General features: G+C 26.3%; 1 protein-coding gene across 2 annotated transcripts in view; it reads left to right on the top strand.

Annotated features, from left to right (window-relative positions):
• Positions 1-23,023, top strand: part of Zdhhc8 (zinc finger DHHC-type containing 8) — a 249,807-nt gene that overhangs the window by 175,593 nt on the left and 51,191 nt on the right. For both annotated transcript variants that reach the window (XM_075303063.1, XM_075303064.1), the window contains exons 2-4: positions 11,001-11,119; positions 11,205-11,362; positions 11,464-11,636. In XM_075303063.1, the coding sequence (XP_075159178.1) occupies positions 11,001-11,119; positions 11,205-11,362; positions 11,464-11,636 (450 nt within the window). The remainder of the gene's footprint in view (positions 1-11,000; positions 11,120-11,204; positions 11,363-11,463; positions 11,637-23,023) is intronic.

Raw genomic sequence — 23,023 nt, 5'->3', positions numbered from 1 at the left:
TTGTAATATGAGATAAATATCTATCAAGCAAATAAAAGCAACATTACAATAAAGTCGTTGATTTTTAATAACCAACTGCAGCCGAATGGTATACGAAGGTGGCCTTTTATTTTTTTGACAAAATATTCTATAGAAATAAATTTTGGTAAAATTTTTTCTAGAAATAAAATTTTGACAACATTTTTTATAGAAATAAAATTTTGACAAAATTTTCGATAGAAATAATATTTTTACAAAATTTTCTACAGAAATAAACTTTAGACAAAATTGTCCATAGAAATAAAATTTAGACAAAATTTTCTATAGAAATAAAATGTTGAAAAAATTTTCTATAGAAATAGAATTTTGACAAAATTTTCTATAGAAACAAAATTTTGACAAAATTTTCTCTAGAAATAAAATTTTTACAAAATCTTCTATAGAAATAAAATTTTGACAAAATTGTCTATAGAAATAAAATTTTGACAAAATTTTCTATAGAAATAAAATTTTGACAAAATTTTCTATAGAAATAAAATTTTGACAAAATTTTCTATAGAAATAAAATTTTGACAAAATTTTCTATAGAAATAAAATTTTGACAAAATTTTCTATAGAAATAAAATTTTGACAAAATTTTCTGTAGAAATAAAATTTTGACAAAATTTTCTATAGAAGTAAAATTTTGATAACATTTTCTCTAGAAAGAAAATTTTGACAACATTTTTTATAGAAATAAAATTTTTACTAAATTTTTATAGAAATAAAATTTTGACAAAATTTTCTAAACAAATAAAATTTGTGACAAAATTTTCTATGGAAATAAAATTTTGGCAATACTTTCTATAGAAATAAAATGTTGAGAAAAAAATAACAAAATATTCCATAGAAATAAAATTTTGACAAAATTTTCTATAGAAATAAAATGTTGACAAAATTTTCTATAGAAATAAAATTTTGACAAAATTTTCTATAGAAATAAACCTTTGACAAAATTTTCTATAGAAATAAAATTTTGACAAAATTTTCTATAGAAATAAAATTTTGACAAAATTTTCTATAGACACCAAATTTTGACAAAATTTTCTAAGAAATAAGATTTTGAGAAAATTTTCTATAGAAATAAAATGTTGATAAAATTTTCTATATAAATAAAATTTTGACAAAATGATATATAGAAATAACATTTTGGCAATACTTTTTATAGAAATAAAATGTTGAGAAAATTTTCTATAAACAAAAATATTCTATAGAATTAGAATTTTGTCAAATTTTCTATAGAATTAAAATTTTGACAAAATTTTCTATAGAAATAAAATTTTGACAAAATTTTCTATAGAAATAGAATGTTGAAAAAATTTTCTATAGAAATAAAATGTTGAAAAAATTTTCTATAGAAATAGAATTTTGACAAAATTTTCTATAGAAACAAAATTTTGACAAAATTTTCTATAGAAATAAAATTTTGACAAAATGTTCTATAGAAATAAAATTTTGACAAAATTTTCTATAGAAATAAAATTTTGACAAAATTTTCTATAGAAGTAAAATTTTGATAAAATTTTCTCTAGAAAGAAAATTTTGACAAAATTTTCTATAGAAATAAAATTTTGACAAAATTTTCTATAGCAATAAAATTTTGACAAAATTTTCTATAGAAAGAAAATTTAGACAGAATTGTCTACAGAAATAAAATTTTGACAAAATTTTCTAAAGAAATAAAATTTGTGACAAAATTTTCTATGGAAATAAAATTTTGGCAATACTTTCTATAGAAATAAAATGTTGAGAAAAAAATAACAAAATATTCTATAGAAATAAAATTTTGACGAAATAAAATGTTGACAAAATTTTCTATAGAAATAAAATTTTGACAAAATTTTCTATAGAAATAAACTTTTGACAAAATTTTCTATAGAAATAAAATTTTGACAAAAATTTCTATAGAAATAAAATTTTGACAAAAATTTCTATAGACACCAAATTTTGACAAAATTTTCTAAGAAATAAAATTTTGACAAAATGATATATAGAAATAACATTTTGGCAATACTTTTTATAGAAATAAAATGTTGAGAAAATTTTCTATAAACAAAAATATTCTATAGAATTAGAATTTTGTCAAATTTTCTATAGAATTAAAATTTTGACAAAATTTTCTATAGAAATAAAATTTTGACAAAATTTTCTATATCAATACTTTCTATAGAAATAAAATATTGAGAAAATTTTCTATAGAAATAATATTTTAACAAATTTTTCTATAGAATTAAAATATTGAGAAAATTTTCTATAGAAATAAAATGCTAACCACAACCTTGACTATAAACCACATGTGTGTTGATTCCCGTTCATAAACGGATCGTTTTGAAACGTTCATGATTTTTTCTATGGGTGTACTTAAAATGAGAAGTTGATGTTTTTCGACACTGGAAGAAGCGGTTGATGCGTTCAGAATGCATGTTTTGGATATACCTCAATCAAAGTGGCAATGGTGCCTCGGCAATTGGTTCAAATGCATTCAAAAGTGTATAGATCTTAATGGGGAATATTTTGAAAGACAATTTAAGCGATTTTCGATGATTAATAATTGTTTTTGATATTGAATCCCGAAATATAAAAGGCGATCCTCGTACTTTATTTTTATAAGTTTTTTTTATCAAGCTTTCTCACCTACTTTATTTCAATATATATTGTTGTAATCTATGATTAGTTAGCAACATTTTAATTTGTCGCATACCAAGTCGAACATAGTTATGGACAAATTTGAAAATTATTGTAAGTAAACGGAAACCAATTGAGATTTAATTATATGATAATAACAAAACAATTAAAAGGCTACAAAAAATAAGAATCGACCTATCAACCATCAATCACACTGTAATAAATTTTCAATTTAAGTAGAAACAATTAATTTCTTCATATATATTCGATGGAATATGTAGATTAACTCTATTTTGCATAGAACTCATTTATAGCGAGCAAACGATTTATTCAGCTGTTGTTCATTTACACTATTTTTGTTTTTGCTGTTTATTTTTAATATTACCATAAAATAATATCAATAGATTTGAAAGAGAAGTTTATGTTGTTGGGGAATATGGGGGCAGGTATCTATTGTATGGGCGGGAGGATTATTGATTTTATGCCTGAGGTAGATGTGAAATATTGCCAATTAGGAAACAATAAATATCAAATAATGAATTGAAAAATTCCAGTGCACACTTTGCAAAATGGAGACCATGTAAGGATGGATTCACTGAGTTACAAAAAATCCCTACAGAATAGAGGTGAAAACCGGATGAGCCCAGCCCTTGTCTTGATTCGATTGTTGCTTACTAGATACTTTTCGTGTAAAATCGTTAATAATCTGATTGTCATAAATATAATCGAAAATAGCCCAAATTCGTAATTTTTAATTAATTCTTAAATCATGAACCTTTTTTGTTTTTATGAATTTAGATCTATAGAAAAAAAAATTTGACAACATTTTCAATAGAAATAAAACTTTAACAAAATTCTCTATAGAAATAAAATTTTGACAAAATTTTCTATAGAAATTAAATTTTGACAACATTTTTTATAGAAATTAAATTTTGACAAAATTTTCTATAGAAATAACATTTTTCAAAAAATTTTTATAGAAATAAAATTTTTTCAAAAATTTTCTATAGAAATAAAATTTTTCAAAATTATTGTATAGAAATAAAAGTTAGACAATTTTTTTGTAGAAATAATATTTTGACAAAATTTTCTATGGAAATAAAATTTTGGAAAAAATCTATAGAAATAAAATATTGGAAAAACTTTATATAGAAATAACATTTTTAAAAAATTTTATATAGAAATCAAATATTGCCAAAACTTTCTAGAGAAATCAAATTTTGATAAAAAAATAAAATCTTTCAAAAATTTTTTATAGAAATAAAATTTTTCAAATATTTTCTATAGAAATAAAATTTTTCAAAAATATTCTATAGAAATAAAAGATATACATTTTTTTTTTAGAAATAACATTTTGACAAAATCTTCTATAGTAATAAAATTTTTGGCAAAATTTCTATAGTAATAAAATTTTGGCAAAATTTCTATAGAAATAAAATTTTGACAAAATATTCTATAGAAATAAAATTTTGAAAAAATTTTCTATAGAAATAAAATTTTGACAAAATGTTATATAGAAATAACATTTTGCCAAAACTTTATATAGAAATAAAATTTTGACAAAATATTTTTAATAGAAATAAAATTTTGACAAATTTTGAAATACAATTTTGACAAAATCTTATATAGAAATAAAAAAACAAAATTTTCTATAGAAAATTTTTTTCGCTATGTTGGTTAAGCTACCCTTGTAGAAATAAATTTTGAACAAAATTTTCTGTAGAAATAAAACTGATTATTATTGAGCCGATGTGGGAGAGCTCGCATTGTCGTGGAGAAGAGAGATCCATCATCCGCGGTTGGTTTTCCTTGGTTTCTTGGAAGACAACTGACGAACAACTGGTTGTGTACCACTCAGAATTGACTATACTGCGTTGAACATGTTACCTATCTAAAAATAACATTTTGCTCTTGAAACATGTTTGTAGTGATCATATACGTTCTCTGGGCATAGACAAAGGGAACTTTGACAATACATTTTTCTTATTTCAATTGAAATTGTTTAAAATTTAATTCAAATAAAAAAAAAAAAACAAATTTAAAATATGAAAATAATTCTAAAAATGTCCATTTGTTGCATGGTGTTGCTTCGTGTTTTTTTTTTTTGTTCATTGGAATTCCAATAACGATATGGATGAATAATAATAAATATTTCCAAACACGTGTGACGGACGATGCGACGACTACGAGCGGCGCGCGTCGCGGTATGGAAGTCAACAAAATCGTTCGTATTGTGTATATGTAGTTTGCATGCAAATATGTTTATATTTTCAATGGCAATTGTATTGTTGACACGAACACTTGGAATATACAATCGACAAATGTAGATGGACAGGCGGATTCGCATACTCTCAAAGGGCTAATGAGAACATCATTATCATATTACGATATAGCGGAAGAGGTGGAAACATCCTGGCGCTCAGTGCCAATCAAAATTCTATTACAATAAAATATATGTAACAATGAAAGCCTATTACATACAACTAATTAGTAAATGAGCAAATGTAGCGAATATATGGCACATTGTTCTAATCTATAATTTGAAGAGGGTTCAATTAATATTGCCAACCCTCAGAAAAAAAGTCAACGACCATTTTTTGCTTTTCATGTTAGACTGATATCGAAATAAGCGATTAACTTCCAAATATATGATTTTATTTATAACGAATTTTTATTCGAGCTTAATTAAGGGACTTAGAGAATTGAGTCATTGAAAAGAAAACGCCAGATACAATTCTATACACGCCTGATTAGCACGGTTACCACTCGTGCCAAAATTTAAAGAGAATGTTCACGAAAGTTTTTTGTCAAATTTTTGCAGTTAGTATGAAAAAATTATTTAATTCTATAGAAAATTTAGTCAAACTATTATTTCTATTATATTTTATTTCTATAGAAATTTTTGTCAAAATTTTATTTCTATAGAAATTTTTGTTAAAATTTTATCTCTGTAGAAAATTTTGTGAAAATTTTTATTTCTATTAAATTTTCTAAAAATTTTATTTCTATAGACATTTTTATCAAAATTTTATTTGTATAGAAATCTTTGTCAAAATTTTATTTCTATAGAAAATGTTGTCAAAATTTTATTTCTATAGAAAATTTTATTTCTTTAAAAAATTTTGTCAAAATTTTATTTCTATAAAAAATTATGTTTAAATTTTATTTTTATAGAAAATTTTGTCAAAATTTTAATTTCTATAAAAAATTTCGCCAAAATTTTATTTCTATAGAAAATTTTATCAAAATTTTATTTCTATAGAATATTTTGTCAAAATTTTATTTCTATAGAAAATTTGTTCATAATTCTACTTACTTATATGGAAAATTGTGTCAAAATTTTATTTCTATAGAAAATTTTATTTCAATAAAAAAATTGTCAAAATTTTTTCTATAGAAAATTTTATCAAAATTTTATTTCTATAGAATATTTTGTCAAAATGTTATTTCTATAGAAAATTTTATCAAAATTTTATTTCTATAGAAAATAATTTTATTTCAATTCATAATTTTCAATAAAAATTTTATTTCAATAAAAATTTTGTCAAAAATTTATTTCTTTAGAAAATTTTGTCAAAATTTTATTTGTATAGAAAATTTTGTCAAAATTTTATTTCTATAGAATATTTTGTCAAATTTGTATTTCTATAGAATATTTTGTCAAAATTTTATTTCTATAGAAAATCTTATCAAAATTTTATTTCTTTTTTATTTCTAATGAAAATTGTGTTTAAATTTTATTTTTTTTTTGTTATTTTGTCAAAATAGTTATTTCTTAAAAAATTTTACCACAATTTTATTTCTATAGAAAATTTTGTCAAAATTTTGTTTCTATAGAAAATTTTGTCAAAATTTTATTTCAATAAAAAAATTGTCAAAATTTTATTTCTATAGAAAATTTTATCAAAATTTTATTTCTATAGAATATTTTGTCAAAATGTTATTTCGATAGAAAATTTTATCAAAATTTCATTTCTATAGAAAATAATTTTATTTCAATTCATAATTTTCAATAAAAATTTTATTTCAATAAAAATTTTGTCAAAAATTTATTTCTTTAGAAAATTTTGTCAAAATTTTATTTCTATAGAATATTTTGTCAAATTTGTATTTCTATAGAATATTTTGTCAAAATTTTATTTCTATAGAAAATCTTATCAAAATTTTATTTCTTTTTTATTTCTAATGAAAATTGTGTTTAAATTTTATTTTTTTTTGTTATTTTGTCAAAATAGTTATTTCTTAAAAATTTTTACCACAATTTTATTTCTATAGAAAATTTTGTCAAAATTTTGTTTCTATAGAAAATTTTGTCAAAATTTTATTTCTATAGAAAATTTTGTCAAAATTTTAATTCTATAGAAAATTTTGTCAAAATTTTATTTCTATAGAAATTTTTGCCAATTTTTTTTTTTCTATAGAAAATTTTGTCAACATTTTTTTCTACAGAAAATTTTGTCAAAATTTTATTTCTATAGAAAATTTTGTCAAAATTTTATTTCTATAGATAATTTTGTCAAAATTTTATTTCTATAGAAAATTTTGTAAAAATTTTATTTCCATAGAAAATTTTGCCAAATTTTATTTCTATAGAAAATTTTGTCAAAGTTTTAGTTCTGTAGAAAATTTTGTCAAAATTTTATTTCTATTGGAAATTTTGTCAAAATTTTATTTCTATAGAAAATTTTTTCAAAATTTTATTTCTATAAAAAATTTTATGTCTCTAAAAATTTTGTCAAAATTTTATTTCTATAGAATATTTTGTCAAAATTCTATATCTAAAAAATTTTGTCAACATTTTATTTCTATAGAAAATTTTGTGAAAATTTTATTTCTATAGAAAATTTTTTCAAAATTTTATTTCTATAGAGATTTTTTTCAACATTTTATTTCTATAGAAAATTTTGTCAAAATTTTATTTCTATAGAAAATTATGTTTAAATTTTATTCTTATAGACAATTTTCAAAATTTTTATTTCTATAAAAAATTTTGTCACAATTTTTATTTTTATATAAAATTTTTTTATATAGAATTTTTTCAACATTTTATTTCTATAGAAAATGTTGTCAAAATTTTTTTCTATAAAAATTTTTTTCAAAGTTTTATTTCTATACAAAATTTTGTCAAAATTTTATTTCTATAGAAAATTATGTTTAAATTTTATTTTTATAGACAATTTATCAAAATTTTTATTTCTATAAAAATTTTTGTCACATTTTTTATTTTTTTATATAAAATTTTGTCACAATTTTTATTTCTACAGAAAATTTTGAATAAATATTACTTCTATCGAAAATTTTGTCAAATTTTTTTTTCTATAGAAAATTTTGTCAAAATTTTATTTGAATAGAAAATTTTGTCAAAATTTTATTTCTATAGAAAATTTTGTCAAAATTTTATTTCTACAGAAAATTTTGAATAAATATTACTTCTATCGAAAATTTTGTCAAAATTTTTTTTCTATAGAAAATTTTGTCAAAATTTTATTTGAATAGAAAATTTTGTCAAAATTTTATTTCTATAGAAAAATTTGTCACAATTTTATTTCTATAGAAAATTTTGTCAAAATTTTATTTCTATAGAAAATTTTGTCAAAATTTTATTTCTATAGAAAAATTTGTCACAATTTTATTTCTATAGAAAATATTGTCAAAATTTTATTTCTATAGAAAATTATGTTTAAATTTTATTCTTATAGACAATTTGTCAAAATTTTTATTTCTATAAAAAATTTTGTCACAATTTTTATTTTTATATAAAATTTTTTCACAATTTTTATTTCTATAGAAAATTTGAATAAATATTACTTCTATAGAAAATTTTGTCAAAATTTTATTTCTATAGAAAATTTTGTCAAATTTTTATTTCTATAGAATATTTAGTCAAAATTTTATTTCTATAAAAAATTTTGTCAAAATTTTATTTCTATCAAAAATTTTGTCAAAATTTTATTTCAAAAAAAAAAATTTGTCAAAATTTTATTCGTATAGAAAATTGAGTAACCTCTTACATTGAGAGGAATATTTTCCAAAATCTACCAAAATATCATTCACTATAGATCTTTTAAAAATTTTTAACACCATGTTTGTATCCTTCAGTTTTAAAATTTTCTTAAAGAAAAGCGACAAAAAAAATATTATTTTAAATAAATTTTCTCCAATTTGACAAAAAGTAATAACTTATTTGTATCATATTGCAATTAATAAAATATTTAAGTTAACCATGTACATTTTCTTTCACATTTGATTTGGGTTTATTACGCGTGATGTTTATTTGCTTTGGAATTAAATGTAAATATTTGTATTTGCTATTTTCATGGAACCATTTGTCATCCGTAGTTGATAAGCAATAGTAGAAGTACTTGCTACCATTTCCAATTAACTTTAATAAATTCTTAGAAATTTATGAAAATTAATCAGTCAATTGACTAATACCCCCAAGTCATATCTAGCTATCGCTTATCTTCATAATATATCAGTAATCAGTTTTCTATAAGAAATTCCACTTCACTTGTTTGGATATGATCACCACAGCCATTTCATGGTTCTCATTACAAAATACTCTTGGTGCCAAATTCTACCACTGACAGACCTATCATTTACATAATGTCCCGGTTTATCTCAATATTTAAATTTTCATATAAATATTATTGAATTGTTTAAATACAAATAATTTCAGTTGAACACTTGTAACAGAGTTCATGTACAAATCTCATCTGAAACAGTTTCTTCATTGGTAGTCCAATATTAGCTTATGGGTACTACTCGTACTCGTTCTATCACGCAAAGGGGGAATGAATATGATCACCTTCTAGATCAAAATGTTGTTATGGATGGAGAAGATGGAACATTTTTGCCGACATGTTATTTCCGACATAAAGTAATAAAATTAAAAAAAATTTCAAAATTTTATTTGTATAGAAAATTTTGTCAAAATTGTATTTTTATAGAAAATTTTGTCAAATTTTTTTCTATAGAAAATTTTGTCAAAATTTTATTTCTATAGAAAATTTTGTAAAAAATTTATCTCTATAGAAAATTTTGTCAAAATTTTATTTCTATAGAAAATTTGTCAAAATTGTATTACATGTCTATAATGTTTTCAAAATTGTATTTCTTTAGAAATTTTTGCAAAATTTTATTTCTATAGAAATTTTTGTCAAAATTTTATTTCTATAGAAAATTTTGTCAAAATTTTTTAATTCTATAGAAAATGTTGTCAAAATTTTATTTCTATAGAAAATTTTGTCAAAATTTTATCTCTATAGAAAATTTTGACAAAGTTTTATCTCTATAGAAAATTTTGTCAAAATTTTATGCGTATAGAAAATTTTGACAAAATTTTCTATAGAAATAAAACTGACAAAATTTTCTATAGAAATAAAATTTTGACAAAATTTTCTATAGAAAAAAAATTTTGACAAAATTTTCTATACGCATAAAATTTTGACAAAATTTTCTATACGCATAAAATTTTGACAAAATTTTCTATACGCATAAAATTTTGTCAAAATTTTTTTTCTATAGAAAATTTTGTCAAAATTTTATTTCTATAGAAAATTTTGTCAGTTTTATTTCTATAGAAAATTTTGTCAAAATTTTATATGTATGTAAAATTTTGTCAAAATTTTATTTCTATAGAAAATTGAAGTACCTAATGGTGACCTGTCTATGAACTCGTTCTATCACGCAGAGGAGGAATATGATCACCTCCCAGAGTAAAATTTTATTTTGGACGAAGAAGATCGAAAATTTTTGGCGGGATGTTATTTCCGAAATTCTTGAACAATAAAGTAAAAAAAATATATAGGTTTTTACTTTACAGCCACACAAAAAATATATTTTTTTGGTCTTCATTCAATCACGAAGTTAATTTATCCAATTAATTTTTAATTGGCACAAACCGCAACTAAAAAATTAATTGATCCAAATAAAAATTTATTTGATACTATTTCTGAGATTGATTTTTGTTTCAGTTGAAAATTTTGTTGAACAAATTAAATTTTTAATTTAACATTTTTTAGAATTCAATTAAAATTTTAATTAAAAAAATTTTGAGATATTTCTTGTGTTCAACCTATAATGGGGGTTATAATACGGATTGTATTGATGAAAACGAAAATTTTTAGATATTTTTTTTGTATTTTCCACTTTTGTACTTACGTATAAGTCGAATTTTCGTCTTTTTAAAATTTGTGAATAATTGAAAAGTCGAATTTTGACGTCGCAATTTTTTATGAGTTGCAGCCTATTGAAATCTGTACTTTTTAATTCCATTTTCCAAATTCGGAAATTCTAATAATTTCTTTATATTAAAAAACATGTAACTAATTTTTTATTCTTTAATTTCATTTCAGCTGCCAATATTATTTAAAAAGTCATCCATGGGTACCGGCATATCAGGGTGTCATCACGTTTTTTGTGTTAGCCAATTTTACATTGGCCACATTTATGGACCCAGGTGTAATACCAAAAGGTAGGATTTTGGAGGGGAAAATCCCCTTGTGTAACTTAATAAAATTCTAATGAAACTCGTCTTTTTGGTTTTGTTTTTTTTTTAGCTTCCCCAGATGAAGATCGCGAAGAGGAATTTCGCGCACCCCTATATAAAAATGCTGAAATCAATGGGATTACAGTGAAAATGAAATGGTGTGTCACTTGTAAATTTTATCGACCGCCTCGATGTTCACATTGTTCTGTATGCAATCATTGCATAGAGGTATGTTTGTTATTTGCAAAATTAAGTAGAACATTCTTTGTAAAATAGCTGATGAATTGGTTTTAATATGTCTGTTTTTTTTTTTTTTGTTTCTCTTGCAGACATTCGATCATCATTGTCCGTGGGTGAATAATTGCATAGGACGACGAAATTATAGATTTTTCTTTTTCTTTTTGGTTTCCTTATCCATACACATGTTAAGCATATTCTCATTATGCTTATTTTATGTATTAAAAAATATGCCAAATATAAGGCAAACAGCACCAATTGTATCGTAAGTATCATTTTATATTATTATACGTATAGTGTAAGAATATGATTACAATGAGAAAATGTTTGTTCAAAGTAAGGGATCTATAACGTCGCCGGTGTACCAGTATATTCTGCCTCTTGTCCCCAAACTGGTACGCCTTCCCTAAAAATCCCTACTTAACCCATTTCCTGCCATTTTACTCGCTTGAGTATAGAAAACTGGCAACATTTAATATCGCAGAACTTTGTTTATAAATGAAATTAGGCAACGTTTCTTTTTGTTTTTTATGTTTTTTTTTTAATATTTTTTAACTTAAGTTCAGTTTTTAAATTGTCTTGGCGTGTAATGGGTTGAAGTAAAATTCCTCATAAAAAAATTAATAGACATTTTTTTGATTTACCTTTCATGGAACAATCGAATATTTCCATTTATCTTCACTGCACTTTCCCTGGACCGAAACTCATATACTGCACAGAAAAAATATGACCAAAATATTTTCATTTAAAAAGTTAATTGAAGCTGAAAATATTTTCAATTAAAAAAATGAATTCACATAATTAACTTTTTAATCAAACTGGAAACATTAAGACAATTAAATCAATAACTGAAAACTTTCAAATTTTTAATTAAAAAATGAATTCATATAATTAACTTGTTAAGCAAACTTGGAATACTAAGCCATTTAAAAAAATGATTTTTTTTTTTTAATTTTTAATTATAAAGTTTAGTGATGGTTAGGTTAGGTTAGGTGGCAGCCCTCACTTAGCTCACTTAGACTATTCAGTCCACTGTGATACCACATTGGTGAACTTCTCTCTTATCACTGAGTGCTGCCCGATTCCATGTTAAGCTCAATGACAAGGGACCTCCTTTTTATAGCCGAGTTCGAACGGCGTTCCACATTGCAGTGAAACCACTTAGAGAAGCTTTGAAACCCTCAGAAATGTCACCAGCATTACTGAGGTGGGATAATCCACCGCTGAAAAACTTTTTTGGTGATCGGTCGAAGCAGGAATCGAACCCACGACCTTGTGTATGCAAGGCGGGCATGCTAACCATTGCACCACGGTGGCTCCCAAGTTTAGTGATACAATTAATTTTTAATCAAAATGAAAACATAAAGTCAGTTAAAAAATGAGTTTTGCAAATAAATTTTGAATTGAATCAATTAAAAATTTAATTGAAATTTTCTAATAAAATCAATTAATTATTTAATCAAATTTTCAAATAAAATTGTTTAGTTTAGCGATACAATTAATTTTTAATCAAAATGAAAACATAAAGTCAGTTAAAAAAAGGAGTTTTGCAATCGATATCAATTAAATTTTGAATTGAATCAATTAAAAAATTAATTAAAATTTTCTAATGAAATTAAATTAAAACTGTGATTGGTACTATCATTTTCGTGATTTCAATTAAAAAATTAATTGGATCAGATTAGGCTAGGTTAGGTGGCAGCCCGATGTATCGGGCTCACTTGGACTATTCAGTCCATTGTGATACCACATTGGTGAACTTCTCTCTTATCACTGAGTGCTGCCCGATTCTATGTTAAGCTCAATGACAAGGGACCTCCTTTTTATAGCCGAGTCCAAACGGCGTTCCACATTGCAGTGAAACCACTTAGAGAAGCTTCGAAACCCTCAGAAATGTCACTGAGGTGGGATAATCCACCGCTGAAAAACTTTTTGGTTCGGTCGAAGCAAGAATCGAACTCACGACCTTGTGTATGTAAGGCGGGCATGCACCACGGTGGCTCCCTTAATTGGATCAACTAATGAAATTAAAATTAAAACTATGATTCGTACTATCATTTTCCTGATTTCAATTAAAAAATTAATTGATCCAATTTTTAATGGAAATGTCTTCAATCACAGAAATGCTAGTATCAATCACCAAAGTCAAATAAAAAAAATTAACTGTTCCAATTAAAAAATTAATTGATACAAATATTATACCCTCCACATTAGGATGGGGGTAAATTAACTTTGTCATTCCGTTTGTAACACATCGAAATATTGCTCTAAGGCCCCATAACCTATAAATATTCTGGGTCGTGGTGAAATTCTGAGTCGATCTGAGCATGTCCGTCCGTCCGTCCGTCCGTCTGTTGAAATCACGCTAACTTCCGAACGAAACATCGACTTGAAATTTGGCACAAGTAGTTGTTATTGATGTAGGTCGTATGGTATTGCAAATGGGCCATATCGGTCCACCTTTACGTATAGCCCCCATATAAACGGACCCCCAAATTTGGCTTGCGAATCCTCTAAGAGAAGCAAATTTCATCCGATCGGGCTGAAATTTGGTCTCTAACAACCATGCAAAAATTGGTCCACATCGCTCCTTAATATAAACCGATCCCCCGATTGTGCTAGCGGAGCCTCTAAGGGAAGCAAATTTCATGCGATCCGGCTGAAATTTGGTACATGGTGTCAGCATATGATCTCTAACAACCATGCAAAAATTAGTCCACATCGATCCATAATTATATATAGCTCCCATATAAACCGATCCCCCGATTTGGCTTGCGGAGCCTCTAAGAGAAGCAAATTTCAACCGATCCGGCTGAAATTTGGTACATGGTGCAAGTATATGGTATCAAACAACTATACAAAAATTGGTTCACTTCGGTGAATAATTATATATAGCCCCATATAAAACGATCCCCCGATTTGGCTTGCGGAGCCTCTAAGAGAAGCAAATTTCGTCCGATCCGGCTGAAATTTGGTACATGGTGTTAGTATATGGTCTCTAATGGCCATGCAAAAATTAGTCCACATCGCTCCATAATTATATATAGCCCCCATATAAACCAATCCCCAGATTTGACCTCCGGAGCCCCTTGGAAGAGCAAAATCCATCCGATTCGGTTGAAATTTGGTACGTAGTGGTAGTATGTGATATTTAACGACCATGCCAAAAGTGGTCCATATCAGTTTATAATCATATATAGCTCCCATATAAACCGATCCCGAGATTTAGTTTTGGAGCCTCTTGGAGGAGCAAATTTCATCCGAGTCAGTTGAAATTTGGTACATTGTGCTAGTATATGGCCGTTAACAACCATGCCTAACTAGGTCCATATCGGTCTATAGTTATATATAGCCCTCAGATATATCGATCCCCAATCACACAAAAATTGGTCCATATCAAGTTCATAATTGTATATAGCCCCCATATAAGCGACCCCCATTTCCATATCGATTCGTAATTATTTGTAGACTTACATATACATACCTTTTTTGTCTAATATATACCACGTATGGACTAACTCACAATATAGAAAACGATGTTAAGAAGTTTTAAGATATCACAACCCAAGTAATTCGATTGTGGATGACAGTCTTTCGTAGAAGTTTCTACGCAATCCATGGTGGAGGGTACATAAGATTCGGCCTATATACTTGTTTTTGTGATTAATTTTTGTTTCAATTAAAAATTTTGTTGAATCAATTAAATTTTTAATTGAATATTTTTTAAAAATCAATTAAAATTTTAAATGGAGACATTTTTGAGATGTATTTTTCTGTGTATACTTAAAGTGATAGACTATGTCATGCCAGTTTGAGAATTTCAATATGAAATACATTTCAGAACAGAAAATCCAGGAGGCCGACAATCATAATATCATTCTATACAATCTGTCGTCAGAAAATTAATGTATGGATGTAAAGAAACTTATACTTATCAAATAAAGCCAAATCGAGAAATGAAAAAAGAGATCGATCACATCACATTTACATTTAATCCGGGAAGTCGTATTTTTTTGAAAAAGTAAACAAAATCATAATTATTTTTACCCTATTGTATTATACTGAACATATTTAAAAATCTCATATTAAAATTCTCTATAAATATCCCCTAATTTCTATAGAAGTTTCCCCCCATCAAAACCTCAAGTCCACAAGCTCAATGTATCTATTACAGAGAATTTTATTAGCATAATTTTAGGCGTTTCAATTTTCCGTTTGGTAAAATAATGTAAAATGTGGTTAAACTCGTTTATTTGTTGAAGCTTCAATTAGAGGTGTGCGCGTAACTGAAATTTCACTCACACTCACGCACATTCACGAACCAAAATATTTATTCACGCACGCTCACGCACGATACGTGTGGTAGCCAATCCCACTCACGCACATTCACGAAATGAAAACCAGTACTCACGCACGCTCACGCACGAACTACTTTTTAAGGCTCACACTCACGCACGAATCACGACAAATTCACGTGATTCACGGGACTCACGATATTTTCCAAATGGAAATCAGCAAAGGTAACAAAATTCAACAATAGAATATAGTTCGAGAGCCAAATTATTTTCAGTTTACATATGAGTATGAATTAAACATTGATTTTTTTCGTGAGCGTGATTTTGCAGAAATTTTATTCACGCACACTCACGAACCGATTTTATTTATCACGCAAATTTTGTGTTTTACCGAGTTCCGGGGTTTTTTAAAAAAATTAAATAAAGGTATACGTTGTGTTTCGATCAAATGCCCAGATCAGACTCATTCTTTATTTGTTTTCATTAAATCAACTTACTTCTTAATTTTACAATTTTGCTTACTATGCTAACGTTTGACTTAAATATAAATTCTGCTTATTATTTGAATTAAATGGAAATATTATGGTTTGCCCAATACCGGATACGGTATTGGGTTACTGTCTGGCTTTTGAATTTCTTTAAGCAATTCATCAATTTTATCAGGTAACTCATTTTTTATGTAGGTCTGGGGGTTTGCATATGTAACTACCCTCCCCTTTAGACCAGAATTCTCCTGAATTCTATTATTCAAGTTAATTTTAATTTTATTAAATTTTGTTTTCCACAAAATGATTATTAAGACAATTATAACTATGAGAAAAATATTACATGTGTATATGATTTTGTTATGAATTTTTAGGTTTGAAATATTTTGAAAATTAATTTTATTTTCTTCATTTATTTGTTCAAATGTTAATTTTTCTGTAAAATTTTGTATATCATCGTATCGCAAACTCATAATATTTCCTTGTACATTTTCAATTAAGTTTGAATAATAATAATCATTTATTTTTATCGAACAATTATTAAATTGAATGATATAATTTCCACTTAGAATAGTATTATTTTTATTACATGTATTGTTTACAAATAAATTTACTGAATTTTTAACCATTATTGTTTTTTCATCTAAAGGTATAATTTCCAAGTCTTTATTTGTAACAAGTTTACAATTTTGTGTTATTATACAATGAGTGCTCGGTTTTAATTGTCTAAAATGTTTATTTTCTTCAAATCTCATAGTTTTATTTTTATATGTAAAAACTTCTTCTATTTGAGCATCTATTTCTTTTTGTTCTTTATTTGGTAATGGTATAATTTTTCTTATTTTTGCTTGTATAAATATTTTTGGAATTTTTATACCCAAAATTAAATAAGTATTATTAAAAGTTGCTATACCAAGTTGTAAATATTTTAATTTATTAAAATCAATATTGTATTTGGTTATTTCATTATTTGTTAAAATATTTGGGTGTATTAATCCGTACTTAGCAGAAACTACATTATCTTGTATTTGTTCTATTTTACTTTTTATCAATTGAATTTTTGTAATTTGTTGTAAATACATATGCTCTTGATATTCTTGATTTTCAAATTTATTTATTGCATTAAAACTTTTTTCAATTTCCATTCGATCATTTTTTACAATATTTTTAATTTGTTCTATAGCTATATTAAAATGATTATTTATAGATATTTGTTTATTTACTGTGTCGTCCGTCTGTAGAAAATGTTTTTGTATAGTCTGTCTGTCGTAATCGTCCATTGTACCAAATGTCCATTTTGATAATGTTCCTATAGCATTTATTAGTCCTCGTTTTTGTCTAATTTGTCTAGGTATAAGCGTCATTAGTTTATTACGAGCTTCTAATAATTCTGATTGTAATATGTCTTTGTTACTAGCCTTCATTAATATAATATCGTCTGTCATTTCATTAATGATATTTTCTATTTCTTTAACGTCAATTATGTGTAGTACTATGTCACTGTCCAAAACTATATCCTGATTTTTCAATTCCAAATCAATAAATCCTGTTTGGTCCACTAATTCTGTCAATGTCATTGCTGTTTCAGTCTGTCGAGTCATTATCATCATTAGTATCATTATTAATATCTGAAAATTTTAAAGGTTTTTTAATATAAATAGGGTGAATATTTTGTAATTTCCCTTTTCTAAATTTTGGCTGTTCTTTATGCCTAACTGCTTTGTAATTTTTAATAAAACCTTCAGATCTGGTTTCTTCATAATCCTCTCTGTTTTTATTTAATTTGCTTATGATTTTATATTTTGTTGCCTCTATATTATTTTTTACTATTGCCGGGTCCACTTTATTGTTATGCACTTCATTTGGAGTATATTTGATTGTGGAGTGAAATCTTTCATTGTAATTTCTAATAGCTTTCTGGATTAATTGTCTGATTGGTAAACCTTTTTCAGTTTTATATAAAATCCTAAATTTTTCCGCAATTGTATTATGGAATCTTTCAATGTCTCCGTTACCTGTATGGCTATTTGGTTTAGTCAAATGTAATTCAATGTTTTGAGCATCCAAAAATTCTTTTATCCTTGCAGCTTTAAATTCGTTATCTGCTACTATTTTATTTGGTATTCCTAATTTAGTAAAATGATCTTCTAACTGTTCTATAATTGTGACATGATTTCTGTCATTTAACGGATAAGCTGCACCAAATTTCGAAAATTTGTCAATAATTGTTAAGAAATGGTGTCCTTTCATGACATATGTGTCTATATGTATAATTTCATTTTTCCTAGAGGGAGTTTCTGTAAAATTAAATTTTGGTTTAATAGGCCTTCTATCATATTTAGATTCTTGACAAATTTCACATTGATTAATTACGATTTGAATCAATTCCAGTAATTTTGGATAATATATTTTATTTTTTATCTGATTATACGTTTCTAATATACCTGAATGCATGCTTTCTCTTACGTGATACAACGAAATTTGTTTAACGGCTTCGACTTCTGTTTCAATGTCCTGTGCCCTCATTGTACACTTTATAAATTCAATTTGCGTATCATTTGAAAACATTGCAATAAGTTTTTCTTGGACTATGTTATAACTGTGTTCCGAAATTTCCGAATAAATGCCAATTTTTCCTTTTATAATATACCTTCTGAATATGTCTCCCATTTCTTGGAAATCACATTCGGCTATAAATATTATTCTTTTTCCATGTACTGTTTTAAATTCTTCGACTTTATTATTTGTTAAAATTATTTGTGTTTTATATTTATTAACTATTTCTTCTTTAATTGGAAAATGATCATTTAAATTTTCTTCCGCTGAGTGTACTGTTTGTAAGGATTCATTGTCTTCTATATTATTAACTGCAAGATTTAATATATCGCTATTGTCACTGTCTATTTCTTCCACATTGTTATCGTCGTTGTTTTGTATCCTGCTTAGAAAATCTGCTACCCTATTTTCTTTGCCTTTCAAATATTCTATGTCAAATTGATATTCCCCTAATTTTAGTAACCATCTTTGATGTCTAGGTGACATATCTTTTCCTTTATATTTCGAATGCAAAAATTTAATTGGCTGGTAGTCTGTTAGAATTTTGAATTTTCTTCCATAAACATAAGGTCTGAAATAATTTACACTCCATAAAATTGCCAAAAATTCTTTATCTGTTGCCGAATAATTTCTTTCGTGATTATTTAACGTTCTCGAAGCAAAACATACAGGATGTCCTTCCTGAGATAATACGGCACCTATAGCGTAATTTGATGCGTCCGTTGTGACTGTAAATTGTTTATCATAATTCGGATAACGTAAAATTGGATGCGAGCTTATTAATATTTTTAATTTTTCAAACGCTTCTATATAAGTGGGGTCTTTTAGATTAATTTTAACACCTTTTTTCAAATATTTAGTGATTGGTTGTGCTACTTTAGCATAATTTTTTACAAATTTACGATAATAACCTGTTAGTCCTAAGAAGCTTTTTATCTGTTTCTCTGTTTTTGGTAACTCTAAATTTTGAATAACTTTAATTTTGTTGGGATTTGGTTTCATTCCGTCTTTCGTTAAAATGTGCCCTAGAAATTCCGTTTCTTTCCGCATAAAATTACATTTGTCAATTTGGATTTTTAAATTTTTACTTTCTAAAACCTTGAATATATTTCTAATAGCTTTTACATGTTCTTGCAACGTGGTGCTAAAAATAAGAATATCGTCTAAATAAACTACGCATGTTTTATTTATAAAATCCCTCAAAATTTCGTTCATGATCCGTTGAAATGTTGCGGGCGCATTCTTTAATCCAAACGGCATTCTTACGAATTCATATAAACCGTGAGGTGTTACAAACGCAGTTTTTTCTCTATCTTCCTGTTTTACTAAAATTTGGTGATAACCTTTTGCTAAATCTAATGTTTTAAAATACTGAGCTCGTCCTAATTTATCCAGGATTGAATCAATATTCGGGAGAGGATATTTGTCATCGATTGTAACTTCGTTTAATTTTCTATAGTCTACTACCAATCGGAATTTCTTTTGTCCAGAATTATCTATTTTCTTCGGCACTACAATTAATGGGCTTGAGTATCTAGAATAGCTTTTTTGAATAATCCCTTGTTCTTCCATTTCTTGTATTTGTTTTCTTACTTCCATTTCATGTTGAGGCGGATATCTGTATAATTTTGAATTAATTTGTTGTTGTGTTGTTGTTTTAATTTCATGTTGAATTTCAGTAGTATTTGTTAATTGGTCACCTTCTTTATAGAGTAGATTTTTGAATTGTTTTATCAAAAGTGAGATTTCCTTGTATTCTTCCTCGTTTAGATGATCTAGCTGTAATCTCTAGCGTATAAATTTGCTCAAAATTAAAAGGTTTATTTATAAATTGAATTTCATTGTCATTTAAAATAATTTTTCTTTCTTCAATATTCATTTTCGCGTTCAAAAATTTTAATACATCCATTCCGATGATGAAATCATAATTTCGTCCAATGAGTGGAGCTGATTTCCATCTCACTCTGGCATTGTTTGGCAAATTAAATTCTTGTGGTGCTTTTGTAATGACTTCGTATTTTATTGAATCTTCATTTGTAATTGTACTAAATTTTATTGGATTTCTTAGTTTTGTTTTAGGAAAATTATTAACTTCATTATTTATTAAACTAAAGCTTGCTCCGGTATCTATAAGAGCATTATATTTTTTCCGTCAATTATCATAATTATTTTAGGCAACCACTCCGATGTGGTTTCGTAAAAAAAACGCAATTATTTATTTCCCTTCCTTCATTATTTTGAAAAGTTCTTTCCTGGCTTTGCCTGACTGAGACTAAGCGATTTTGGCCAGTCTGCGGGTCAGGGTGTCCTGCCTGTTGGAAATTACTTCTACTACTCTGAATATTATCAACTTCCATTGGTTCAACCTGACTTTGCCTGAACGCATTCTGGCGATATTGGCCAGAATTCTGCCCAGGGTTTCCTGTCATTGGTCTATGGAAATTTCCAGAATTATTGGGCCTATGATTGTATAAATTTCCTTTATAATTATAATTATCCCTATAGTTGTTATACCAATTATTATTTTTATTTCCTTTGTAGTAATTTTGGCCATGGTTATTATTATTATATTCGCGATAATTATTTTGCCTATATTGTCCTGATTCATTGTTATACCGTTGATACTGGTTTCTGTTTCTATAATCTTCATGAAATTGATTTTTTCTATTCCCTGCAAATTCTAATCTATTTTCTTTTGTTTTAAATTTCCTATATTCTGTCCTAATACAACTGTCTTCAAATCGCCTACTTGTCATGATTTTCAATATATTATTCAAATTAACTTCATTGTAAATTTTATCCAACAATATTCCCTGCGTCATTTCCTTTATTGTGTTTACTAATATACTGTCCATATTTGATAGGTCAAGATAGTGGTCGTCCGCATAGTATACAGTCAGTTCGTCCGCCTTATATTTAATGTCTTGAATTTCAATCATGAGTTCACTCACCGTATTTACTTTAAGATTTGCTACTTTTTTGTAAAGTTGATGGGGCTCTACATCTGGTCGATACCTCAGCTTCAGGGTTTCCTTGATCAGCAACCAGTTATCCGGTTCGGGGATGTTGATTATTACATTTTTTGCTGGTCCTTGAATAACTCTGTAGAATATAGTCCTGACTGCCTCTTTTCTAGTTTCATGGTTGGTGATTGTTGACAGCAAGTACTCTATGTTGCTAAAGAATGAATTTATGGTGATTTCTCCAACTCCGGTAAATGTGGGAAGGCTATTTATCATTTTTAGGATGCTTTCCCTTTGGCCTCCATCTACGTTGTTACGAAGTTCTAGATATGCCTGTCGCATTTGCTCCAGTTGTTGATCCTTCCTGGCTAGCTCCTCCACTAGCTCTACTGGTGGTAATTGAGTCTGTCCTTCGGTAATCCTGTTTTGAAAGCTCGTTGCCTTTTATTTTTTGTGAAAATTTTGTTTGTTTTCTAACAATTTAGTGTTCACTGCACAGAAAATTTGTTTTCTGTGACTTTAGTTTCTTTGGTGGTACTGCACAGAGATCTTTTTCTTCTGTGGCTTCAGTTGATATTCTTAAGTTTTCACTTCACCAATTTTATTTTCTTTTTAGCGTTCTCTTTAATTATAAATGTTCACTGCACTTCTTTTTCGAGTGGTGTTCACTTTAATTATTTAGTAGAGTTCACTGTAAAAAGCTTTCTTTCTTTATTTTCTTTTTAGTGTTCTCTTAATTATAAATGTTCACTGCACTTCTTTTTGAGTGGTGTCCACTTTAATTATTTTTTAGAGTTCACTGTAAAAAGTTTTATATATTTTTTTTTTCACAACTTATTTATTTTTTTATTAACCCGATTCGTATCACTGGATCCTTAAATGCGTTTTATTAAGGATCCTACCGACTGCGCCAATTTTGTGTTTTACCGAGTTCCGGGGTTTTTTAAAAAAATTAAATAAAGGTATACGTTGTGTTTCGATCAAATGCCCAGATCAGACTCATTCTTTATTTGTTTTCATTAAATCAACTTACTTCTTAATTTTACAATTTTGCTTACTATGCTAACGTTTGACTTAAATATAAATTCTGCTTATTATTTGAATTAAATGGAAATATTATGGTTTGCCCAATACCGGATACGGTATTGGGTTACTGTCTGGCTTTTGAATTTCTTTAAGCAATTCATCAATTTTATCAGGTAACTCATTTTTTATGTAGGTCTGGGGGTTTGCATATGTAACTCGCACGCTCACGCACGACATATTCATTTTAGTCCCATTCACGCACATTCACGAGAGTTCCTTCAAATTTTGTTCACGACTCACGCGATTCACGCGTGAATCACGCGTGTC

This window comes from Haematobia irritans, chromosome 3, assembly GCF_050003625.1.
Source record: "Haematobia irritans isolate KBUSLIRL chromosome 3, ASM5000362v1, whole genome shotgun sequence".
In the NCBI taxonomy this organism is placed as follows: domain Eukaryota; kingdom Metazoa; phylum Arthropoda; class Insecta; order Diptera; family Muscidae; genus Haematobia; species Haematobia irritans.
Note: the sequence above shows the minus strand (reverse complement) of the source record. Positions and strands in the feature narration are given on the sequence as shown.